Source organism: Rhodotorula toruloides (assembly GCF_000320785.1).
Source record: "Rhodotorula toruloides NP11 unplaced genomic scaffold Scaffold27, whole genome shotgun sequence".
Classification (NCBI taxonomy): domain Eukaryota; kingdom Fungi; phylum Basidiomycota; class Microbotryomycetes; order Sporidiobolales; family Sporidiobolaceae; genus Rhodotorula; species Rhodotorula toruloides.
The window spans coordinates 22259-37242 of NW_015622987.1; the positions used below are offsets into that span (position 1 = coordinate 22259).

Genomic DNA, 14984 nt, shown 5'->3' on the forward strand with positions numbered 1-14984 from the left:
ACACTCGGGTGATGTAGAGATGACGTGCGCGTCCAATGACGCTTCCACGTCGACGGAAACGACATCGCCTCCCAAGTGCGCTGCGCAGTCGCCGACTTCGACCGTTAACGACCCGAACTCGATCGCCGACACGACAGCACGGCTGCTAGGCGAGGAGGTGCTACAGAAGCGGTGGCACAGAATCGAGATCAGCGACTGCAGGTGCGCGTTTGTCTTGCTACGCTTAGGCTTTCAGCGACTGACCATGAGTTTTTGCGGCAGCTGGGCGACGTTTCGCACTTATCTACATGCGCTGTACTACGATGCGGCTGGATGGATTCCATCTCGCTCGCGATACCTTGCACACGTCTACAAGGACACAGGGACGCCTGCGCCGGAACTCCAAGCGCGTCAACAAACATCCTTCTCCGCGCAGACGAACGTAAACGTGAACGGCACGCCTTGCTGCAGCGCGCACGCCTTCTACAGGCTGGCAGATCGCTACCTCGACGTTCGCTTGCGCGAACGGGCGAAAGTGGCGATCCTACGCAGTCTGACGGTCGATACGGTGCGCTGGCTCACGTCGCCTTCTCTCGTCTTTCGAATCTCGCTGATCCTTCTGTGTGCAGGCCGCCTTCGAGGCCTTCTCCTCGCTCAGTCGCTCCTTCCCCGACGTGCGCGACGGCGTAATCGACTGGATCGTCGACCACGCAGTTCGTCCCTCCCTTCCGCGCAATCCATGACTTCGACTCACACTCTTCTCGCAGGACGACGTCTTCAAGTCCCGCGGATGGCAGCGGGCTGTCGAGCTCGTCGACGAAGGGGCGCTCGCAGGCGGAGCGACGGTGATGAACCGCGTCTTGACGGCCGTGCGAGAGAAGGCGGCGCGAGATGCGCGAGAAGCGAAGGCAGCAGCTATGCTGAGGGGGAGGAAGCACCACCTTGACGCGGACAGCGAGTAGCTAAAGCGAAGAGTAGTGGTTCATCTGTATCTCTCTCTCCCGTCTATGTTGCTATACATCCTATCGAGCCTCCCGGCGAGACCGCAAAGTCGAGTGAGAGAGACACGAGTTGCACATGATACGATGGAGACGAACGGAAAGACTGCGAAGCGACGAAAGTACAGCGAGAGGAGGAGACGAGGTCTAGGTGCGCGACGTTCCGGCTGCTCAGTCCGTGCTGGAGGGCTTGATCTGGCTGCCGACGCTCGCCTTGCGCGAGTAGAACTCGTCGAGGACCTTCTTCGGAATACGGTTGAGCTGTTCGCGTGGGAACAGGCGGAGGAGGCTCCATGCGAGGTCGAGCGAGTCGAAGATGGAGCGGTTCTCATTGACGCCCTGCTTGACAAACTCATTCTCGAACCGGCCGAGGAACTCGATGGCGAGCTGCGGGCGTCAATGCGTCAGCGAAGCGTTCGTAAGCGTAAGAACTTGACCGGAGCGGAACGCACCTTCTCCTCCGAGCTCAGCGCCTCCTCACCGACAACAGCCTTCATCGCTGCCGCGTCCTTTCCGATGGCGTACTGTGTCAATAGACGGGCAGTCAGCAGCTGAAGCGGTTATAAGCGATGCATGAGCTGCGCCGCTTTGGGGGGTCGGACGCACCAGGGAGTACAGCTGGTTCGACACATCGCCGTGATCCTTCCTCGTCAGCTTCTCGCCGATAGCGCTCTTCATCAGCCGCGAAAGCGAGGGCAAGACGCTGCGGCACGACCGAGCGAGTCAGCCAAGTCGACGGCAAGGAGCGGGCGTGGGCGGACGCACTTGATTGGAGGGTAGATCTGCTTGTTGTACAGCTGGCGGTCGACGAAGATCTGGCCTTCGGTAATGTAGCCCGTCAAGTCGGGGATGGGGTGGGTGATGTCTGCGCGAGGGAGCACCCGACAAAGGATCAGCTCGAGCTCCGCTTCAAGCAGTCATCGCCGACAGTGGACAAGCGCGCACGCACCGTCGTTAGGCATCGTCAAGATAGGGATCTGCGTGATACTGCCATTGCGTCCCTCGACACGTCCCGCGCGCTCGTAGATCGTCGACAAGTCGGTGTACATGTATCCGGGGTAGCCGCGTCGTCCGGGTACCTCCTCTCGCGCAGCCGAGACCTCACGAAGAGCGTCGGCATACGAGGACATGTCGGTGAGGATAACGAGGACGTGCTTCTCGAGCTGGTAGGCAAAGTATTCGGCGGTGGTGAGGGCAAGACGGGGAGTGATGATGCGTTCGATGCTGCGGGCGAATCTGAACGTCAGTGCGGGTGCACTCGGAGCGAGGAAAGAGGCTGCGCACGTCGGGTCGTTGGCCAAGTTGAGGAAGAGCGAGACCCTATCAAGCGACCCGTTCTCCTCAAAGTCCTGCCTGAAGAACCGCGCCGTCTCCATGTTGACACCCATCGCGGCGAACACGATCGAGAAGTTGTCCTCGTGGCCGTCGTGGACGCCCTTGGTCGGCGCGCCTTCGGGGTTGCGGTCTGTCGACTCTTTGTTGACGAGGCCGGCTTGTCGACAGATCTGGGCGGCGATCTGTGCGCACGGGACGAAGACACGGACTCAGCACGGCCAAGAATGAGGGGCACGCAGAGAAAGCTCGCAACGCTCGCGACGCACCTGGTTGTGCGGCAGACCCGACGCCGAGAAGATGGGGATCTTCTGCCCGCGCGCAATCGAGTTCATGACGTCGATAGTCGAGATACCCGTCTGAATCATCTCTTCAGGGTAGATACGCGAGTAAGGGTTGATCGGCGACCCGTTGATGTCGAGGTAGTCCTCCGCAAAGACCTTGGGACCCTTGTCGATAGGCTGGCCGGAACCGTTGAAGATTCGTCCGAGCATGTCTTCCGAGACGGGGAGCTTCATGCTGCTGCCCGTGAACTCGACGTGCGTCGCGTTGACGTCGATGCCGGAGGTGCCCTCGAAGACCTGCACGATGGCCTTGCGACCGGTCACTTCGAGGACTTGGCCGCCGCGAACGGTGCCGTCGGGGAGAGTGATGGCGACGATCTGTGGCCGACGAAGTGACTCAGCGTGCGGTGTGGGCGAAGATTCCGAGGCGGGCTCACCTCGTTGTAGGCCGGGAACTTGACATTGTCGAGGACGACGAGGGGACCTGAGACGTGGGCGCCGACGAGTAGTCAGCCTTGCGCATGCCATGCCACGCGAAAGCGAACGACTCGTGTGCCCGACGCACCGTTGACAGCCGAGACGGTGCGATAGTCGAGCCGAGGGTTGACGTCGTACCGCCTGACTGCCGCCGCCGCGTTGATGCTGCATGCGTCGGCGTAGAATGGTCGTGCAGGCATGGAAAGGCGGACGTTCGCGGATTGAGAGAGACGAGGACGGTGCGGGAGGTGGGGGCGAGCGAGGAGGGTGTGCAAGTCGACGACGACGGCGAGGCGGGGGTAGCAGGGAATCGCAGGCGGTCAGTATAGCTTATAGAGATCTTGGGACAGTCCAGCGGCCCCCCTGCACCCGGCCATCGTCCTCATCGTCCGCAAGTGATGACGCCGGAGAGGACCCGCCTACGACGCCGCGACCGCAACAGATGGGGGTAATGAGAAGTCCCAGATCTGCTCCCGCACGGTCAAGGTACCCACTCGTCGCCGCAACCCGCCATGAGCGCTGTTTCGCCGTCCTCGCCGTCCACCTCTCGCGGGACCCCCTCTTCGAGCCATTCCTGCCTTCCCTGCGCCAAGACGAGCCCAACTCACGCATAAGCCTCCTTGTTAGATACGCGCGGGTCGTGTGGCGCCATCGCAGAAGCAGCAAGCGGATGAAGCGAGACTGAGGAGGAGGAGGAAGCGAGCAGGCCAGGGTTGGAGTCCTGTCAGTCACCTCGCCTCTTTTGCTGGCTTTTCAGTGACGCTGTGCTCTCTGGATGATGTACTGGAAGGGCTACAGCGAGTCCAGGCGAACCACCGCTGCTTGCGCCAGTTCTCCAGCCGTCTTCGTCTCTCACGCTCGACGACCGCTTCCCGCGCTGCTGATCGCTCAGCAGAGTCTGCGGGACGGTCGAGATGGCGGGTTGGGCATCCTTGGGGCGTTCGGTCGACGGAGACTGGCCCTAGAGGAGGAAGGCCGCCGGACATCCCGATTCCTCCGGGACGAGTCGCTGATCTCTTCCCTCGACCGCTGCTTCTCCCTCGAGACAACTCTGCAGTCACACTAAACGGTTCTCGCTAGGCCGAGCCCTCGCGGTTCGCCCACCAGTGGCCGTGCTTCGCAGGATGGCGTGTGAGCTCTCCCACTTCTCACAACGGCATGCGCCTTTCGCCTCGCCTCTTTTCGACACACGCCGTTCTCACATTGTCGATGCCATGCGATGTACGGCAAACCACGCTCGGCGACGACTTGACGACTTCGACATCGAAGCCCCCTGTTTCGCGAGATCGCCTTGCTTCGTCGCGTCGCGCCAAGGCGGAGCCGGACATCCAACAACTCGCTCGCTCCCGTTCTCCCGCTCCTTCACCCAGTTCATACGCTCGACATCGACTCCCGACGCTCGATTCATTGCCAGCGAAGACCCGCCATCCGCCCCCGCTCCTGCACGCCGTCCGCGTCTCCCCCACGATCCTCGTTGCCCAGGTCGCGCGACCACCGCCTTTCGTCCTCGCCAACGGGCAGTGAGCGACTTCCAGGATGTCCCGAACACCCTACACGCCCCTGCCCACCTCCTCACCCAGTCCCGGCTCGCCCTCTCCTCATTCTCCTCCCTCTCGCTACCCTCGCCCCTCCCGCCGCACGCTCTTCCTCCTCGTCTCCCTCTCACTCGCATTCTTCCTTTTCCTCGGCGCACTAGTACACCCGGAACCGATCAAAAGCGCGGTGCAGAAGGGTAAAGAGGCGGTTGTGAGTGCGAGTAGTGGGTGGAGCTGGGATTGGGATAGCGCGAGTCTGGCCGAGTGGCAGGTGCAGCCGGTGGATGAGAAGGGCGTGGACGCGGAGCTCGAGACGAGCGAGGTATCGACGAGTTCTGAGGAAGAAGCGGACTCGGTGACGGAGGGAAAGGAGGACGCGCCTGTCGTGCACGAGACGGCCGACGATGAAGTGCAGTGGACGCGTGTGGGCGGAGACGAAGCAAAGTCTGAAGCAGAGGAGAACGTCGATTGCAGCGGGGATGTGCGGGAGCTGCTGTCGACGCCCGACTTTTGGAAGGTTGAGGGTGGGTAACGTTCCACTTTCTTGCGCTGACTCTCCGCCGCTGACACCACGAGCTTGCACTTGCAGAGTCGTCGCCTATGAGCTACAGCATCTCGCCGCGCGACTACCCACCCTTTTCGCCAGCTTGCCTCTCGCAAGCCGTCTTCTCCGCCCGCCTCGTTTCCCTCTTGCCCGACGGCTCTCCCTCACCAATCGCCGCTCAAACCCTCCTCTCCCTCCCTGTTCCTACTCTCTCCAACTCGCTCGACGCTTACGAGTTCTCCATCCCCTCCACACCTTCGCTTCCTCGCGGCTCCTACGCCGTCGAAGTCTTCCTCGACTTTGGCTTCTATGTCGGTGTACTCGAGGGCATTCCGTGCGGGGAAAACGAGCGCACGTGCAATGGGTGGAAGATTGCGCAGGATGAGGGGCAGGAGTTGCGATACGTTGGCGAGAAGATCGAGGTCGTCTCGGGACGCGTTGTCGAGCTTGGCGGAGGTGCGCGGCATCCCCTGCCGAAGTACGTGCACGAAGTACTGACTATGCCGCCAAGCAGACTCGCCGGCGGCCGACTCGCTCCCGGTCTGCACCGATTTGTCCTCCCTCTCCGGCTTCTGGTCCAACCTCTCCTACATCCCCACCTCGCCCGCCTGCTCGCTCGCCACTCCCTCCCTTCCCCTTCCCTTCGTGCCAACCTCCACCTCGTCACCCCCCTCCCCGCCAATCTGGATCAACCTCGTCGGCGACTCCAACACGCGCAACATGTTCAACCACCTGACCGCCTCCCTCGGCGGCGGGCACAAGATCTTTGCTCCCAAGGTGACCGACTCGCCGACGCACAACGGGACGCACGGGACCGTCGCTTTCAGGTACCGCTCGGGCCATCCGTCGCCGAACGAGCGCAAGGGTGTGCCGGATGTGGTCGTGACGTGGGCTTGGTGGTACCAGAATGCGCATACGGTCGGCTCGGAGGCCACGACGGCGGCGGGACGACAAGCCGAGTTTGACGCGGCGCTGGACGCGAACCGCGATGACCTCGTCAACCTCGTCGATACGGACCTCGCCAGCTACTTGCGGTACACGAACGCGGAATCGACGCTCTCGTTCGCGCCTGACCTCGCAGCGATCGCTCCGACGATTAAGCCGTACCGGACGTACCTCTCGCTCGGCTCGCACGGAGAAGACCTCTCCATCCCCGGCGTCACCGCCTCACTCGACGCGCTCTTCTCGCCCACTTCCGGTCTCTCACGCTCTAAACGCGACGCCTCCAACCTCCGCCTCTTCACCACAACCCTCGTCAACGCACGTTACATCCCCCTCGATCGATTCCCTCACCAAGACCTCCTGCGCAACAACGCTCTCATCAGCGCCAAGAACGCGTACACTGCGTCATCGGCGCGTGACGAATTCCTCGAAGAGGGGAGGGTGCTTGATGTCGAGCAGCTGACGAGGGGAATCGTGGACAGCGACGAGTGGATGAAGACGAGTCATGGGAAGCCGGATGCGGTGCATTTCCGTGGCGAGGTGTACGACGAGTGGGTCAGACTCGTCTGGACGGATTTGATGAAGGGTGCGGATGGAGCGGCGACGGGCGAGACGGTCGGGGCGGACGAGGCGAGGCGGAGATGGAAGCGGAGGGTGAGCGAGTGGGAGGACGAACCGGAGGAGGAAGAGGTGGACGAGCCGGCTTATGGCTTCTAGGCGTTGTATCCTTGACTTTGTGCGCATGCAGTATGTGAATATCCAGCGCAGGTCGCCACTCCCTTCAGGGCGCGAGGAAGAGGGATAGTCGCTCGTTCGTTTCGCTCTTCTCGCCTTGAGAGTACATTGGAGAGACGATATGCCGTGTTCCACAGCCTCAAAAGACAAACATGACGAACAGACGAGCCCAAGGCGAAAGACGAAGAGGGGGCGAAGAGCCACACAGAGAGAACCCACAGCGAGACCATCCCGTCTCGTCCCATCCTTCCAACATTCTATTCCGCAGCGACTGCCCCGCAGTGCTGCTTCTGCATCGTGCGAATCGCCACGCCCGCTCAAGCCGCGAACGCAGCGACCAACCCAACGATCGCGACACCGGCGAATCCAGCGGAGAGCTTTCCCGCGCCAGAGGTAGGGGTCGAGCTGGTGCTGGCAGCCGAGGCGGACGACGAGGAGGAAGAGGACGAGGAGGAAGCGCGGCCGATGCTGGCGAGCGAGGCGCTCGAAGTGGTTGCGGCGGCGAGGGCGGCGGCGGAGCTGCGCGCGAAGAACAAGGGCGTCAGCTCGTGGCGCCTGGGCTGCCTCGGAGAGCGCAGGTACTTACGTTGTTACGGCCTTGGCCTTCTTGGTCGTGGTCATCGCGGCGGCGGCAGGAGTCGAGCTCGAGCTGTCGGAAGACAAGAGATAAGCGTCCGGGTTTCAGCCTCTAACTCCATCTGCCCGCGTCAAACAGATTCAGACGGAGAGACAAGGCCTCGGACTCACGGAGCAGGAGGAGCGGCAACAGCAGCCTTTGCGCTCGCGGCAGTCGCGGCATTGCAAGCGGGCGTGTTCGGGAGGGCGGTCTGGACGGTGCGGGCGAGGTTGAGGTTCTTGCCGGTGCCGTCGGGAAGGAAGGCGAAGGACTGCGTGGAGCGAGGTCACTCTTGACGCTCATCGCGAAGGAACAACAAGGGGACACACCTCGAACGACTCGCCGGCAGCAATGGCGAGGACGAAGTTGGACTGCTGCGCGTCAGGCGTCGTGATGCCCTCGACGACCTGGAGCGGACCGAGAGCCTTGACCTGGTCGAGGGTCGGGTTGGCTCCGGCCTGGGCGGCGACGGCCTCGGGGAGGAGGACGAGGGTGAGAGGGCGGATGCCGCCGGACTGGAAGAAGAAGACGTTGGTCGACTCGCACTGGTGCAGGGAGCCTGGGATGGTGCCGCGGAGGGTGGCGAGCTGTGCGAGTGCGGGAGAGGCGGAGAGGACGGCGGACGCGGCGAGCGCGAGAAAGGTCGTGGCGCGCATCGTTTCGGCGGTTCTTGGGTATCTGTCGGTGGGCGTGCAGAGCGAGCAGGAGGAGAGCCAAAGGTTGCTCTCGGTGAGCGGGACAGAGACCGGAATGCTGCTCTGCTCCGGAAAAGCAACGCGCGCGTCGCTTGGCATGCGGACGCGTCTCGTCACGTGCCGATTGGGAGGACGAGCGGGCTGACTCGCTGGTTTGAAAGCTGCAGTGTACTGCTTCAGCGTTCATGCTACAGTGCTGTAAGCGAGGAGGACGCACCGAATTTGCGGCGAATCCTCCCCTCAGAAAAGCTGAGAGGTCAGGAACCCCACTCACGGGCTGGACAGCAACGAGAGCAGCAGGATCAAATGGCTGTTCGTGAGTGTTCAGGCAACACTTGTACGTCCGTGCAGACGGAATGAGGCCTGAGTCTGCCGAGCGAGAGGAGGGTATGACGCAAGTCGAACGAAGTTCTGGCCGACTGCCGCACAGGTCGAGGTCGCGGCGTGCTTCAATGACAGTACGAGAGACAGCACAGATGTCAAGCGGTCGGTTAAGGCGGCAGGTACCGTCGCAAGGCCAAAGAAGTAGGGTTGGAGACGACTGAACCGCCGTCAACCGCCGACAACACCCTCATCCGCGCTACCTTGAATCACCCTCGGACCAAATCCCTTGAACATGCTCTTTGATCGCCTACTAGCCCTCCTAGTGCGCTGTGTCGTCGAGGTGAACCGAAAGCGATGAGAATTGGAGGAGCGACAAGTAGCGGGACTGGCGGCGTCGGGCGAGGTTTCGCGGCCAGCGGTACCGTTTTCCAGCCCAGCAGTATCCGTAGCGATGCCAGCCAGTCCAGTCTGAGCGAGTTGTGCAGACCCGAGCGAACCGTTTTGGCGAATCCCTCCCTTGGCCTCATCCCAGCTGGTCAATCCGCTCAACTCTTGCTATCTGACGGTCTGACACGCTCAAGGATGAATCCGGACCAGTCGAAGCAGCCCGCTAAGCCAAAAACGCCCCGCGCAACCACGTCCACCAAGAACAGGGCGAACTCGCCGGAGCCGTACCGCTCGCACTCGACAGAGATCTCGATCGAGGACTTGTGAGTCGCGAGGAGATGCTTGACCCGTGGGCTTTGCATCAGCGAGGCAACCGATGGAAGAAGAGGGCGTGCTGGGCGCAATCGCTTGATCCGGACGAGGAGGTATCGGCTGAACGGCTGGGCTTGTCGAGCAATCTGCAGCAGCTGAGGCATGTTCTGACGCTCTTTCTACTCGGTCGCGCCGCCCTACAGCCTTCACGAGTGCGTCTCCTCCCCCCCCTCTCCCTCGACCCCCACTTCTCTCCAGCTAATCTCGTTGGCTCTCTCGCAGGTTCTGGCAACACGCGATGAACGTTGCCGAGCACCACGAGGACGACTTCAAGCACCAGGCTCTCCCACTCGCGCGGATCAAGAAGGTCGCAAAGATGGATCCGGAGGTGCAGGTGCGTCCGGGTCGCGGTCCTCGTTCAGCTGAGGCTGCTTATGCGAGAGTACTGTGCTGATCGAAGACGTGGCTGATTGCACAGAACACGATGATCTCGAGCGAAGTGACGATCCTCTTTGAAAAGGCGTGCCAAAGTGCGTTACGCTCTTTCTCCGGCTGTCCTCCGTCCGAGCTTCACATACTTATCCCGCCCCCGCAGTCTTCATCCAAGAACTCACAGCCCGCGCACACCTCGTCTCGATGTCGGCCAAGCGACGAACGATCTCTCGGGCAGACGTCGCGCAGGCTGTCTCGCGGAGCGACATGTTCGACTTTCTCATCGTGCGTTGTCGCCTATACCTGCATCTGCATCTGCCCCGTGCTCGAGGCACAGTAACTGATGCTGACTTGTGTGGTTGCCTCGCAGGACATCGTCCCCCGCACCGAACGCCCAACAGCCTCGACCTCGCACACATCCGCAACCCCCGCCCCAACAGCCAGCGGCAGCGGCACGCGTAGCCGGCCCAGTCGGACGCGGAGGAGAGCGTCGCAGAGGGAGTCGCCTGTTGAGGAGGACGAGGACGAGGAGCAGGATGACGGGGAGGGTTTCGAGGGGGAGAAGATGAATGGCGGAGGGGGCAAGAGGCGGCGGAGGGAGGAGAGTGGGCGAGAAGCGGAGAACGGAGAGACTGGGTTGCAAGGCGGAGAGCGGGGAGGGAGTGCGACGGGTTTGGACATGAACGCCGCGGCAGGAGCCGGTGTGGGCGGTTATTACTTGCCCGGGATGGGTGATCCGGCAGTGCGTGTGGTCGTCTACCTGCTCTACTCCCTCGCGGTCGTCGCTTGCGCACAAGCTGATCCCCTGATTCGGCCGTACTTGCAGAACTCTTTCCCGCCAGGTTCGCTCGGTTGGCCAGCAGGGGCTTTCGACTATCCCGGCGCACAAGGTCCTATCGTACGTCTCACACGCGCCGTTCAGTCGCCGTCCACGCTTGGATCTGCAACTGATCCAGCGTGTCGCCGTCGTACAGGACCCCTCTCTCCCCGCCTTCTTCCCTCCCGGCCCCGTCGACCCCTCCACCGGCCTCCTCCAGCCCCCTCCACACCCTGACCACGTCCAGCATGCACACCTCGACCCGCAAGTCCAGCACGAGCATCACCAGCATCCGCAGTAGCGAGCCGAGGCGGGTAAGAGGAGGATGGGGAGGGCCGCTTGTTGGGTGGGAAGACGGGCGGTGGATGTTGTGCATACTGTGCATCTACGGATGCTCAAGGGAGTCTCAATGGGCCTGAAAGAGAGTGTCGGAGAGTTGCTATACCTTCGCTCACAGAGGTTGCCTCCGACACTTCCGGCTGCTCGTCTTCCGAGCTGCTCAGACCAAGCCAGTGCTGTTCTTCTTGATCTTTCTGCGCAGCGCAAGCTACACCCAGCTCCCTCGTTCCCCCGTCGCCCGACTTCATCGCCTCACTTTCGCCAACTCGCTCTCGTTCTCTCGCGACGGCACAAGCGGACTCCACGACAGTCGCAATCGTTTACTAGACACTTTCGGGCCCAACTCACCGGCGCGACCACCCTCCCTGAGCCCTCGACCTGCCGCTTCTCCCCCTCTTCCCTTCCTCACCTTGACCCGGCACTCCCGCCCTCCGCTTCCTCGCCATGATCTTGTAGGCCGACCCACTCCTTTTTTCGATCCCACTCAACTGACCAAACCCTGCTCGTTCGACCGCAGCTGCCCCTACTGCGCGAACCAGCTCGGACTGGTCGAAGGGACGTCGGGGAACAAGTTTGGGTGCCAGACGTGTCCGTATGAGTATCCTTTGAATAAGCGGGTGCGTCCGGGCTTCCTTTTGGCGCTACTCCCGCTGTCATAAGCAGCGAAGGCAGCGCTTCTGGGGATAGTCCCTGCCCAACGAATGCTGAACGTCTTTGGGTGATGCTCGCAGTACATGGAGCGCACGTACCTGAAACGAAAGGCGGTGGACGACGTCCTCGGCGGCGAGGACAGCTGGAAGAATGTCGACTCGACTGCTGGTGCGTTACGAGGAATCGCTCGTCGATATCGCAGACTGGGCTCGAGCGCCGGGGTAGCAGTCGATAGACTGCTGTACATGCCGTCCCGCGGTCCAGCTCGTAGGAATGGACGCTGACGGTCCTTCTCGCATTCTCCGCCTCTCCCTCTCTCCTCCTCCGCCTTCGCCTCATCTTCTGATCCACCGCGCACAGTCGACTGCCCGAAAGAATGCGGCTCCGACCGCGCATTCTTCATGCAGATCCAGATCCGGTCTGCCGACGAGCCGAGCACGACATTCTACAAGTGCGTCTTCGCTTCGAACCTTTTGTCTGGCTTCCTGCGCCGGGTGCGCTGGGGTTGCTGACTGAAGGTTGATGGTACCGTGCACAGGTGCTGCAACATGTCGTGCAACCACCAGTGGCGCGAGAACTAGGCGGTCGCTCGCCCGTCGTCTCTCCTCCACTTCCACTCGTCTCCGTCTTCCGAGACGCCATCTCGCCGGCGGTCCAGGAAGTCGATCCATCCTCGTCTCCCTGCCCATCCCAACCTCTCCACCACGTCTTCGCCGCGCCTCCCTTGTTGTGAACACTAGCCTTTCCCCTTGCTCTTGCCGTAGACCTCCCTCGCACCTCGCAACACAGTCGTTTCCTTCGCACTCGATCGTGATCCGGTCTCCTTCTGTCTACAAGCGCCCTCATAAGCAGACAGACCCGCTCTTGCGCCGTAGTTGACGACCTCTTCCTCGGCTGCTCGCTGCGTTCACTCGCTTGGCGTTGGTCCGTTCGCTGCTCTCGCGCTCGCTCGGCTCGGTCGACCATCAAGCGCTCGACAGACTCTTCCAGGTGAGCAAGCAACCACTCCAGCGCCCCGCCAGCCCTCGCACGCCGGCCGCACCGTGCCCCCTCGACTTGATCGAGCAAGCACTCCGAAGTGTGCGCCGTGCTCGCTCTCTCGCCCGCTCAGGAGGTCGTACACGGTCGCAGAGCAAGTGTACAGGGTCTATAGCGCTGCTGAGTCCTTGTACGCCGGCTGGAGAAGCGGTGGAGCGTGAGGAGGGCCAAGTTGGTGACGGCGAAGAAGCGGTGTCGAATACAGCGACGACAGCACGAGCGACTGCGTGGACGGCACTGACACATTCGTACACTCGCCTGCAACAGCCCAGCACTACCGCTCCCCCCGCCCAGCCCGCCGTCGCACCCCTCGACCCCTGCTTCTCGGGGCTCTGAGCGCTCCCTCCGCACGAAGCTTCTTCTCGACAGGGTTCGCTTGCTTGGGAGGACTCGTGAACGGGTAGACAAGGAGCGATAAGGACTGGATTGCTGGGACCGGGACTCGTTTGGTGAGAGACAGTAGACAGGAAGGTGCGTTCTCGCTCGCCTGGTGCAAGAACCTGCCCTGGCCCTGTGGAAAGCCACGGGTGAGGCTATGCCCTTGCAGCAGTGGGGACTGATTTATGTTGTGTCCACATCGCAGCTACACCACTCGCCGCCGCGGCACGGCCCCGACCCCCTTCTCACCCTTCGACTGCACCTTCTTCCGCTTTCCGCGCTGCTGAGCAGCCACGCCAACCATGCCGACCCATTCTCCCCTCCCCTCATTCCACAATACGCCGACGCACTCTCCCCGCTCGGCCTCTCCGACCTTTTTCGGCTCTCCTCCCTCGTCCGCCGTCGCCGAAAAGGTCGCTCTCTCCTACCAGCGGGCACGAGCAGCGTCTGGCGGACCCTTCCGACGGTTCGGCGACCTCTTCCAAGCCTTGCGGATACCGCTCGGCAAAGCGCAGAACGGTTCTCGGCGGGAACTGAGCGTGCCAGTCCTCAAGATCCTGCACCCGTCTCGACCGCTTCCGTTCGCTTCGTCCTCCTCGACACTGCGAGGGGACAAGTACAAGCGCTCGCCAGCGATCGGGCGGATCGCCGACTCTCGACCAGGCCTCGGCTCGCTCGTCCGCGTCCTCCTCGCCCTCATCGGCACCCTCCTCTTCCTCCTCGTCTCCGCCCTCTCGTCCATCAAACTCGTCGGATCGATCTTGCGAATCGGGCGAAACCACAACTACAACCTGCCCTTCACGGACCCGTCGACGCTGGTCTTTACGCCCGCCGAGATCGAGCGAGTCTGGCGATGGGAGATCGCGTCGGGGCACTATCCCTCTCGGCGCAGTACGCCCGGCGTGTCGTTCGATGTCCCAGGAGGAGGAGGGGGCGAAGCAGCTGCTGTTGCGCCCGTCGTGCGGATTGAGAACCCAGGCTTGCCGAAGCGGACGGAGGAGGACTTGCGGCGCGAGAGGGAGGTCAAGGCCGAAGTGCAGCGGCGGTTGCGCGATCAGGCTGGGATTGGCGCAGGAGTGGGAGCGGACTCGATCCTCGCGCTCGACAAGAAGGACAAGGTCGAGGTTGTGCCGGTCGGGCCGACGAGGGAATACGTCGACATCCCGCTCAAGGGCGGCCGACAAGCGCAGGCGTATCCTCCGCGACCACTCGAGCGAGCGGCGATCGACCTCGACGCCGTGATGGACCACTGCGACTTTGCGGAGAGCAAATACGTCCGCGACTGCCTCGAGGTCTTGCGCATCAACGGCGGACTCGAGGCGCCCCTCCGACGTGGCTTGCACGACTCGTGGCGGACGACGTTTGTGCCGACGATTGGATCGAGCGCGTCGGCGAGCGCGCCGAGCGACAGGATGCGCGATACGCTCGAGCGCTACAGGGGCGACATGAGCCAGGTCCTCAATGCCTCGTCTTCGGCTTTCGCCTCGCTCGTCACGGCACGACAACAACTCACGGTGTCGACCCAGATGAACCCGTTCATGTCGCGGAAACACTCGCCCGTTTACACTCCTCACCCGTCGCACCCGAGCGCCGACCCAGCTTGCGACCCCGACTACCCGCGCCTGTTCCACATCTTCTGGGCCGGACCCTTCACCGACAAGCCCTACTCTGCCGCGCTCTCGTTCCTCTACACCCAGCGACTGGCGCTCGACTCGCCCATCGGCTCCGATCCAACGCACGAAGACCCCTCCCTCTGCCGCCCTCAACTCTGGATCTGGATCAACCCGGGCCCCGCATCGTCCTTCCCCGACCCGCGCGCCGAACGCCGTATGCGCGCAGACCTCGCCAAGAACCCGTGGTCTGCGCCTTTGCTGCATAGCCGGTTCAAGGACGTTGTCAAGTTCCGCTTGTGGAACACGACTGAGCAGCTGGACGGCGTGAGCGAGATGAAGGGGTGGAGGAACATGCGGTTGTTCAATTCGGGAGGCGTCAAGTATGGCAGTGCGGGGATGGCGAAGGACGCCGAGGTGGCGGTTGCGAAGCGGGCAGAGTCGGGGGATGGTGAAGTCGCGGACGACCAGGATGGCGCCGTGCACGACCAGAAGGTCGCCGAGGCTGAGCGTGCAGAAAAGGCGGGCGAGGAGGGCGGAGGAGACATGGCTGCTACCG

General features: G+C 62.5%; 7 protein-coding genes across 7 annotated transcripts in view; 5 read left to right on the plus strand and 2 right to left on the minus strand.

Annotated features, from left to right (window-relative positions):
- Positions 1-19: 19 nt before the first annotated feature.
- On the plus strand, positions 20-941 carry RHTO_04257 (uncharacterized protein; the record flags this gene model as incomplete). The annotated part of the gene is made up of 4 exons (XM_016417925.1): positions 20-201; positions 262-547; positions 609-692; positions 747-941. The coding sequence occupies 4 exons, from the start codon at positions 20-22 to the stop codon at positions 939-941; spliced, it is 747 nt and encodes a 248-aa protein (XP_016270602.1).
- A 207-nt stretch (positions 942-1148) lies between these two features.
- RHTO_04258 (V-type H+-transporting ATPase subunit B) lies at positions 1149-3270 on the minus strand (the record flags this gene model as incomplete). Its single annotated transcript, XM_016417926.1, has 9 exons — positions 1149-1364; positions 1430-1501; positions 1584-1680; positions 1743-1842; positions 1927-2201; positions 2262-2494; positions 2579-2971; positions 3031-3077; positions 3159-3270. The coding sequence occupies 9 exons, from the start codon at positions 3268-3270 to the stop codon at positions 1149-1151; spliced, it is 1545 nt and encodes a 514-aa protein (XP_016270603.1).
- Positions 3271-4606: 1336 nt separating this feature from the next.
- RHTO_04259 (uncharacterized protein) lies at positions 4607-6808 on the plus strand (the record flags this gene model as incomplete). Its single annotated transcript, XM_016417927.1, has 3 exons — positions 4607-5129; positions 5195-5605; positions 5664-6808. The coding sequence occupies 3 exons, from the start codon at positions 4607-4609 to the stop codon at positions 6806-6808; spliced, it is 2079 nt and encodes a 692-aa protein (XP_016270604.1).
- Positions 6809-7143: 335 nt separating this feature from the next.
- RHTO_04260 (uncharacterized protein) lies at positions 7144-8098 on the minus strand (the record flags this gene model as incomplete). Its single annotated transcript, XM_016417928.1, has 4 exons — positions 7144-7345; positions 7413-7475; positions 7574-7713; positions 7772-8098. 4 exons carry the CDS (start codon positions 8096-8098, stop codon positions 7144-7146), a joined length of 732 nt encoding a protein of 243 aa, XP_016270605.1.
- A 945-nt stretch (positions 8099-9043) lies between these two features.
- Positions 9044-10710, plus strand: RHTO_04261 (nuclear transcription factor Y, gamma; the record flags this gene model as incomplete). Its single annotated transcript, XM_016417929.1, has 8 exons — positions 9044-9171; positions 9364-9372; positions 9443-9554; positions 9639-9690; positions 9756-9877; positions 9963-10334; positions 10419-10490; positions 10567-10710. 8 exons carry the CDS (start codon positions 9044-9046, stop codon positions 10708-10710), a joined length of 1011 nt encoding a protein of 336 aa, XP_016270606.1.
- A 482-nt stretch (positions 10711-11192) lies between these two features.
- RHTO_04262 (DNA-directed RNA polymerase III subunit RPC10) lies at positions 11193-11980 on the plus strand (the record flags this gene model as incomplete). Its single annotated transcript, XM_016417930.1, has 5 exons — positions 11193-11200; positions 11266-11365; positions 11480-11567; positions 11760-11850; positions 11938-11980. 5 exons carry the CDS (start codon positions 11193-11195, stop codon positions 11978-11980), a joined length of 330 nt encoding a protein of 109 aa, XP_016270607.1.
- A 1137-nt stretch (positions 11981-13117) lies between these two features.
- Positions 13118-14984, plus strand: part of RHTO_04263 (glycosyltransferase family 32 protein) — a gene marked incomplete at both ends in the record, with an annotated part of 3029 nt that continues 1162 nt past the window's right edge. The window contains one exon of the mRNA XM_016417931.1: positions 13118-14920. Within this exon, the coding sequence (XP_016270608.1) occupies positions 13118-14920 (1803 nt within the window). The remainder of the gene's footprint in view (positions 14921-14984) is intronic.